The sequence below is a fragment of the Humulus lupulus genome, chromosome 9, assembly GCF_963169125.1.
Source record: "Humulus lupulus chromosome 9, drHumLupu1.1, whole genome shotgun sequence".
NCBI classification, from domain to species: Eukaryota; Viridiplantae; Streptophyta; class Magnoliopsida; order Rosales; family Cannabaceae; genus Humulus; species Humulus lupulus.
In genome coordinates, this window is record NC_084801.1 from 156,643,072 (window position 1) to 156,652,631 (window position 9,560).

At 29.8% G+C, this 9,560-nt stretch overlaps 1 protein-coding gene and 1 pseudogene across 1 annotated transcript; both read right to left on the reverse strand.

Moving 5' to 3' along the window:
- Positions 1 to 1,030: 1,030 nt before the first annotated feature.
- LOC133802272 (cationic peroxidase 1-like) lies at positions 1,031 to 3,155 on the reverse strand (annotated as a pseudogene).
- A 4,225-nt stretch (positions 3,156 to 7,380) lies between these two features.
- On the reverse strand, positions 7,381 to 9,103 carry LOC133802273 (cationic peroxidase 1-like). Its single transcript, XM_062240553.1, has 3 exons — positions 8,879 to 9,103; positions 8,609 to 8,803; positions 7,381 to 7,932 (listed from the first exon to the last, which is right to left on the reverse strand). Exons 1-3 carry the CDS (start codon positions 9,101 to 9,103, stop codon positions 7,381 to 7,383), a joined length of 972 nt encoding a protein of 323 aa, XP_062096537.1.
- Positions 9,104 to 9,560: the final 457 nt, after the last annotated feature.

Genomic DNA, 9,560 nt, shown 5'->3' on the forward strand with positions numbered 1-9,560 from the left:
GTTTGCAAAACAACCAAAGAAAATTTTAAATAAAATTAATTATAAAAAAATAAATAAGCTAAAAAAATAATAATCAAATTACAAACATATCATTCCAAATTAATAAAACTTGATTAAGAGTAAAACTATGACATAAACAAACTTTTATACAAAAATACAGGAAAATAACCCATAAAAGTGAAAAATCTTAAAAAAAGCCATAGATTAACTTTTTTTTTTTTTTAAAAAATAAACCATATTTTTGCACACTCTATTAAAAATCTCATATAAAATGTAATTTCCTCAATGTAAAAAGATCTCTTTTATATATACTAAAGCACATATTTAAAAAGGTAAACAATATATTTTTGTGTACATTTTTTGGTTCATGGCAAATCACATAAATAACTGATAATGTTGGTGCTTAATTATGTTTGTTCATTAATATGATAATGTGTATAGTGTGCTAAGCACTTGTTGCTATAAAATAAGATCCAACAAAATGTCCATCTTTGGAAGGTTTCCCGTACTATAGTACTCTTAACAATGATACATTAAATCATGTACATTTGAACTAAAAAAGTTAGTGAGAATTAATTTTATAATTTAGGCAAAAGTATTTTTTTGTTTTTTTTTTAAATGTTTTTTTGTCTCATCATTGTAGTATAGATTTGTGTTGTAAATGAAAGGGTGTTGCTTTACCTATTTGACAGCACGTAATGGGATCAAATTATATGTCCCATTTTCTATCTCCTATATGTCCGATCAACTAACAACGTGCAAATACTTCATTTAAAATAATAATTAATTAACTTATAGAATATAAAAATAATAAGATTATTATTGAGTGGTGGGACATGAATAATGAATGATACACGAAAAAAATGAAGATTCAATTCAATACATAACCTAAACAAAAGGGAAAATAATTATGTAGTAAATAATTATTGATTATTCAATAGATTTCCTTAATTAAAACAAACTTATACAAAGGAAAATATATAAAATAAACCACACAATAAACAAGAAAGTATTGGGGGAGAGGGGGGATTCGAATTTGAGTTCTCTTTGTGAGAAGAGGTATAGTACATACCACTAGGGTATGCCTATGATCATAAACGAGAGAGTAACTTAGTTGATTTTCCTACAATTGATACGAATTTCACCTTCGTACCCCGTCAAAGGCTTAATATTTCCCATCTTAATCATCGAAATGCCAAAATCATACAAGAAATCTTCCAAGTTTTGGTTATAATGCTTGACCAACTCATCAGTAGAGCCACCACTGAAGAGTTCCTGATCAGAGTGGAGAAGTCCTTTGTACTTAAACAATTTGTGGAAGTACTTTCCATCGAATTTGGCCGGAGTGGGGTCCAAAGGAGCGAGCTTTGTGTCGCGGCCGACCCTAGGGCATATCAATTTGATTTTCTTAGCGAAAGCTGGATCAATGTTTTGTACAGGCGATCTCTAAAGGTAGAGCACTGAGCAAACCCTAGAGTGTGAGCAGCAGAGAGCAAGACAAGGTCTTTCTCGTCGAGGCCATGGTCCTTGAAGTTTTGGATGAGTTCCGTTAGGTTAAGGAACGGAGGTGGAATGTTGAGATCCGCTGCGTCCTTACTTGCTGTGGTGGAGTCTCTTCTTCCTAGTTGAACCTCCCATGATGGGCCTCCTAGCTGTTTATATTCATATGAATATATATTTACATATCGTATGTAATTCATTAAGGTAATGTATGTTTGGAAAGTAAGATTAGATTAAATTAAAACTATAACAGAAACAAATAATATAGAATAATGAATGGATTCATTATTTTGTCATTACTAAATTAAGAAGAAAAAAAAAAACAAATTGAATTCAAAGTAGTTCTAATTTTTTCTTCTTAATAAAATTGAAATATATAAAGATAATGATGAGGAATTTATGGTAAAATTATTTATATATATATATACATATAAATTGAACGGGATTGAGTTATTACTAGGGATTATTTTTAGGTTGTTGGATTAACTTTTTCAATATCACGTCTTCAATTCTGAACAAAATCAAATGATAAATACTATCCAATCCAATTATATTATCCTACGTAACCTAGAAACAGTTAAAAGAATATATGTATATATATATATATATATCACCGTATACATATATGCTTTGTTAAAAAAAATATATATTCTAATTTATAGGTCTAAGTTTATGTTCCTTTTACCAGTATAACAAAAAGTTTCTTATACGTGTCTAATAATATAATCTTTCTTTTTTATACGTAGTTACTGTTTATGCTCAATGTTCTTTATATTCTATGAAATATCTCACACTATTAAAACTTTATGAGAAATATATGTACATTCAATTTATTCCTTTTATGAAATATTTAGCTTTTTTTGTATATATATATATTGTTCCTGTATTTGATTATTTTGCAAAACTGTATATATATATATTTGTCTTAAGAGTAGTATATATATATATCCTAATTTCTTCTATATAACTATATGACTAATACCTATAAGTTTACGTATATATATACTCACCGCCACGACAGAATCACGAGCAGCAACAGCCAAGATATCAGCGCAGGAGACAACAGAACCACCGCAGCAGTGGTCCACCTCCGTCTTGATATCGTCGATGACCTCGAATCCCCGCACTGAGTTCACATTCGGACGCGCTAGCTTTTCGCTCTCGATCGTCTCCGATGAATCCAGAAGTAGTGAACCATCACAACCCTAATAAATAATTAACACCATTAATTAATTACAAAGAAACAAGCTTTAGTTTTATTGTATAATTAGCTTTAAGTAGTGCGTAACATATAGTTATGTTGGGAGAAACGACACGTCGTTTTTGCTTACATTTACAAAACAATCGTGGAAATGGAGACGAAGTAAAGAGGCTCCCATGCGGCGCTCTTTCTCGACCGCCTCCTCCACAACCCGTTTGATAACCGGCAACGCGGCGGGGCACGAGTGGTCGTAGAAGTTGGGAGAGAGTTCGTCTGCTGAGGAACTTGTCGTTTCAAGAGCCAAGATTATTAATACTAGTAGTGCTACCATATTGAGCAATATTCCCCTCTTTGAACCCATTTCTTAGCTTGAGATTTTGAATCAATATATATGATCGTTATAGAACTTATTGTATTTATAGGTGGAGCAGAGCTAGAGCGAGAGAGAGAAATTCTACAAGACTCAGTTAACTTTTTTCGTTGAGAAATTAAATAACCTCTGTTATTAGTCTTGATATATTTGTATATACGATAACTTATCACAGACTCGAAAGCCAACGTTACAAGAAATCATAAAGAATTAGTCAACTAATTAAACTGCCATGCTAGTCAAAATAGTGATCTCACCACTTTTAAATTTAGTGCATATATATATATATATACACATATATTACCTGCGTCAAAATGTATGTGTGTAGACTTTTTTTTTTTTTAATAAAAGGAACGACTTAGCATTTTTTTATAAATTGATGGATCACATATATGTATATAAATATAAACACACATCATAATATTCATAGAATAACTTGAAAGAAGAATATACTATGTTATCGTTAAACGAGCTAACGCAATTGTGGAGACACACCAACAACTCTCTGATATATTTTTATGTGTTACTAATTGTTAAATCACACAGAGAGCTTGAAGACTAGATCAAAAATTCAAGAGTATGTGTATATTTTCAGTGCATATTGTACGTACTTTTTTTGATTTTGGTCGGTTATCGAAATAGTCATCCTAAGAAAAAAGGGTATGTACGTTTTGACGTTGGCCAAGTAAAATGATTTTTAATAACTAAAATCTAACCAGTAGGAGTTCGTTTTCCTTCATAATAATGAATATATATTAATAAGCTAGGGCGGATCCTAAAGTTTTCAGTTTATCACTAACATAAAAAAATTAGTATATATATAAAAAAACATATTTCAATGTTCTTTATTTATAAATTATATATCTATATACACTATAATAACATTTTCTACTTTTACCAGAGCTTTTCATAAAACGAAAAATTTCAGCATATAAATCATTCATTTTTTTATGGGAGTTTCATCACGACCATACGTGGGCATAAATTTTGTTGAATTTTATGAAAAAAGAGTGGAATAAACTCTTGCGTCGACATAGATCAATTTTAGTACTAGTGCGTTGCAACATAATACATCACTATGTGAAAAGTAAAAGTGATCTCACGCATTGCATAGATGACTCGAGGCTTCTTTTTTTTTTTTCGGTTTTTTTTTTTTAAAAAAAAAAAGACATATACCCATGCATTGAAGGCGTCGGTATATAATTTTAGAAGCCGGATTAATTAAAATTAACTATTTTTCACCTTCTTCCCAACTCATATACATAATCACTCAGTATTACTCTCATACTCTCCACTCATGAGTTTGGCTCCCTCTCTCTCATTTTCGGTCATTTTCTAAATAAAGTTTTTATCTTAGAGAAACTACAGTGATGTTGCTTAAATAGATGCTTGTTGATTAAAGCCTGACAAGATAGCTAACCTGTTGAAGAGCTTGATTACCACAATAAAATTAAGGCACCAGTTGCCCCATTACTTTCCTTGTTATATATATATATACTAGATACAAGTAAGTGCAATATGCACCTTTAGTTAAATTTATTAATTATTTTTATTAAATTTAAATTAATGTCATATAAATTTTGAAATAAATATTTTATTTTAATTAAATAATTTATTTATTTTTATTTAAGTTTATATTTATTCTTATATATTATATGTTTAATATAATAGTAAATATTATAGGAAGATTTTAAATTTAAGATTTTTGCTAGTTTTAAAAAAAAAATTGTTGCTAATTCACAATAGATAATATTATATGTTTAATATGATATTATTCTAATAAGTGAGTTTATGTTTAATTAAATTTTATTTAAGTTATAAAATGTATGATTTTATTATTTTTAAATAATTATCATTGTAAAATATCTCAAAAATATCATATTTTAATTTATTTAATCATTTATTATTTTTAAATAATTATTATTATAAAATATCCGAAAAATATCCTATTTTAATTTGTTTAATTATTTATTATTTTTAAATAACTATCATTGTAAAATATCACAAAAATATTATATTTTAATTTTTTTAATTATTTATTTTATTTTATTTAAGTTTAAGTGTTTACAAACTACCGTTAGGTATAAGAATATTCTGTTAAATATAAGAATATTCTGTTAAAATTAACATTAAAAAAATAAAAAACCGTTAAAACCAAGAATTTTCGTTATCTACACACTTATTATATAGAAGATATATATATATATGGGTGCACTCTTAATGGTTACTACCCATAGATGGTTACTTTAATATTAACCGTTGGATTAAGATCAATGGTCCATATTTATACTTGTTAATTAATATTTTTAAAAATAAATTTTGATTTTTTCAAATTTTTGGAAGGGTTACTTGATGAAAAACATGTATTTATTATGAAAATATAATATTATAAAATTTTTATTTTTCAAATGCATGTCAATTTCTAAATATAGCTAGTGTTTCTCATTGGTTGGAAGCACCATTAATTATGGCAAACAAAAAATAATTAATTTCGAAATTAGTGTAAAAAAAAATATTTACTTGTTGGTGACTTGTTATACTAAGTTACTATGTTACCACATCATCATAATTGTTAGTACCCATCTATGAGTAGTAACCATTGAGAAGTCTTCCATATATATATATTAATATGCATAAATCGTACATATATATGGAAAATGAAATCTACATAATATGTTCATAATTATTATGATAATATACTTCCACACACATACATATATATATATAATTGTAATGACAATATCAATTAAGATAAGTGAATATACATATATCTTTCCCCATAAATTACAAGAATATGTGGAGCATTTCATTAATATGCATATATGTATTTAAACTAGACAATATGCTAAAACAAAAAATATATGATATATGTTCAAAATTCTGGAATACGTTAAGGATATATGACATATATATATATATGTTTCATGCATATAAAAAAATGATATATTCCATATGGATACAACAGGATATAAAAGTACCAAAAAAATGCATATAACATATATACAAAACTTTCATATCAATTCATATATGAGATAAATAATCTATAATCGGTAAATCTATTTAGTAATCAAGATATATATATAAAAAAAAAAATTGGGAGCATGGAAAGATAATAAAATATTATCAGTATCGATTAAATAGCAAAACAAACAAAATTCAGAAATAGTTTACGCCCTTCAATCTGTTCGTCTTCTCTAAGGAGTCGAAATCTGCTTCAAGAATGTTAGAAATTATATAGTGGAGAAGAACGAAATATATATTAATATATTTAATTGAAGAACATAAATGAGAAAATACAATACAAAGAATAAACCAAAGCTGAGGTATGCGAAACACGCTTCCCTTAAAGAAGATTTACCCCCTCTACCTGAACAGTGCTAGAGGATTCGTGAGAAATTACTTCCGATGATACAACAACTATCAAGCAGGATGAAAGCACCACTGTGTCTGTTCAGGCGAACTTGAAACAAATGTTCCCTCTTTCACTAGAAAATACTCGAAAAATTGAAGAGAGAAATAGACCAAGAAGTTTGTGTGTGATACTTTGTATCTGTGTGTCTTCGAATGAGATGAGAAGTCTCATTTTATAGGCTTCATGGAGGGTTGAAAATGTGTGTAAAATCAAGTGCATTAACGCCCAAATATCCCACAAATATGGGATCTTAATATCTGAAAATCAATCAGAATTAATCACACTTATTCTGGTAATATTAGTTGTTGCCCAAAGTGATTTTAGGAAAATCAATCAGAATTAAACACACAATATTATGATAATATCAGGTTTGACTAAAGTGAATTTACTAAAAACCAATCTGAATTAATCACACAATATTTTGATAATCTCATATTTGGACAAAGTGATTTGCTGAAATTTTTTCCAGCATATATTAATACACCTATAAATAAATTACAATTACTCCACTCATTTACTTGTTAGTTTTGAGGTGGATGCATATGTTAATAGAACAAAGACTATCTTATTTAATTGAGATCATATAAAAACGTGAAAATAGAATATTACCCATTTAGCTTTCTTACGGAACATAAAAATAATCAGACAAAGACTTTTATATAATGAAAAGATCATACCACGTCACAGCTACCGTGGATGTACATACAAATTGAACGATTCATCGTTACTATATATTTTTAGGGTTTAAGTATATAAAATACTTCTCCCTATCTATAACATAATTAAGTATGAATCTTTATTTACACCCTCTTATTTGTCTTACCTCGATCAATAATTTAAAACATTTGCATGACAATTAAAAGAAAAAGAAAACAAATAACACTAACAATTAATCAATTATTGGTTGACTTTCCTGCAATTGATACGGACTTGACCTTCATACCCAGTCAAAGGCTTAATATTTCCCATCTTAATCATCGACCTGGAAAAATCTGACGTGAAAGCTTCCCCGTTGATGCTGTAATGCCTGACCAATTCATCGGTGGCGCCGCCCTTGAAGAGTTCCTGATCGGAGTGAAGAAGTCCTTTGTAGTAAGTCAATTCGGTGAAGTACCTCTGGTCGAATTCGGCTGGTGAGGGGTCCAAAGGAGAGAGGTTTGTATCACCTCCGACGGTAGGGCACACTCCTTTGAGCATTTCGGCGAAAGCGGGGTCGATGTTGGTGTCGTTGTAGACGCGAGCCCTGAAGGATGTGCACTGAGCAAACCCTAGAGTGTGGGCCCCGGAGAGGAGGACGAGGTCTCTCTCGTCGAGGCCCTGGTTTTTGAAGTTGGCGATGAGTGCCGCAAGGTCGAGGAATGGTGGTGGGATGTCGCGGTTGGCTAAGTCCCTGTTGGCTGTGGTTGAGTCTTTTCTTCCTAGTGGCACCACCCATGAGGGGCCTGCTAGCTGTTTAATTAGATCAATTATAATACTATTAGATATACTATTGATACGTACTTAATATATAGATGATATTGGTCATTTGAAAAAAAAAATTTGAGAATAAATCAGAAAATAGTTTCTATATGACGTAAATGCGTGTGCTCATTGCATATGTGATAAAAAAAATTAAATTCTATAATATGATTTGTATTGTGAATGAATAAAAATAGAACGTTTGATTTAATATATATAATTCCTCATTGATTGTATTATCATCATATGAGGAATAAAGTAGTAATGGGTAGTGACAATAAAATTTTAAAGTATTATTTTAGGTAAATTATTTGTGCTAAAAATTATTTTTACGAAATAGTATTTTCGATATAATATTACCCTGTTATATATTTATAAGTTTCTATCAAAAATAAGTAAGAGTTACGTTATAAAAAGAGTATTTCACAATTTTTATTGATGTGTCTATAAATTGTTATTATTGTAATTTTTTGTGTATTTCAGTATGATATCACTAAAATTTCACAATAGTACTTGTTCTAATTTAAAACAAGCATTCAGTACGTTATAGTTTAAATTCATATTCGAAGGAAAAAAATCCTAATTATATGCTGAGAGGGAACTGTAATATATATAATTGAAGTGCATATATATGAATATATATATATATATTTATATGTTTACGCACCGCTGCCACAGAATCACGAGCAGCAACGGCCAAGATATCGGCGCAGGAGACGACTGAACCGCCACAGACACGGTCGACCTCGGCCTTGATGTCATCAATGACCTCGAATCCCCTAATGGAGTTCGCATTCGGAATAGCTAGCTTTTCACTGTCAATAGTGTCCGATGAATCCAGAAGTATTGAGCCATCACAACCCTACGTCATAACAAGTTATAATCAATACGCATATATATTTAGCATGGAGAAACGACGAGTCGTTTAACTACGTACTTGGACGAAACAGTCATGGAAGTGGAGACGTAGTAGAGAAGCTCCCATACGACGTTCCTTCGAGACTGCAGCCTCCACAACCTTCTTGATGGCTGGTAAGGCAGCTGGACATGAGTAGTCGTAGTAGTTTGGAGAGAGATCAGCTGAGGAACTTGTCGTTTCAAGAGCCAAGATTATTGTGAATACTAATGCCACCACATACAAAACTCCTGTCTTTGAACCCATTTTTCTTAATTTGCGTATGCGCAAATTATTAGTGGATTTTGAGTAGTGTAGCTAGAAGATCTGTGTTACTAATAATATGATCTTAAACCATTATATTTAGCATATTTATAGGTGGTGAGACAAAGAGATGGAGAGAATTAATTATGCTAATTTGTCACTCTTGGACTTGGACAAAACTTGATTAAGGCAATGTATGGAAGACCGAGTTAGTTAACCCCTTCAAGTTGTTATATAATTTCATAGATAGTTATATTTAAATCGTTGGCGGCGTATTATTTATAATTATTTAATAAGCCAAAAATGAAAGAAATCATTAAGAACTAGTCAATCAATTAAACTAATTGATTATTAAATTACTAGAAGCAAAAGTATTTATCTCACCACATTTTTATTATTTTTTACCATTTCACACGAGATGATCAGCACCAAAGTAGTTGCTATCAATTATTTACTTGGG

Bases quoted from the DNA above. Each gene is read 5' to 3' on its own strand.
- LOC133802273 (XM_062240553.1), bottom strand. From the start codon at position 9,103: ATGGGTTCAAAGACAGGAGTTTTGTATGTGGTGGCATTAGTATTCACA. The intron at 8,804-8,878 runs GTACGTAGTTAA...GTTATGACGTAG, and splicing joins TCCATGACTGTTTCGTCCAA to GGTTGTGATGGCTCAATACT. The intron at 7,933-8,608 runs GTGCGTAAACAT...CTAATTAAACAG, and splicing joins CTCGTGATTCTGTGGCAGCG to CTAGCAGGCCCCTCATGGGT.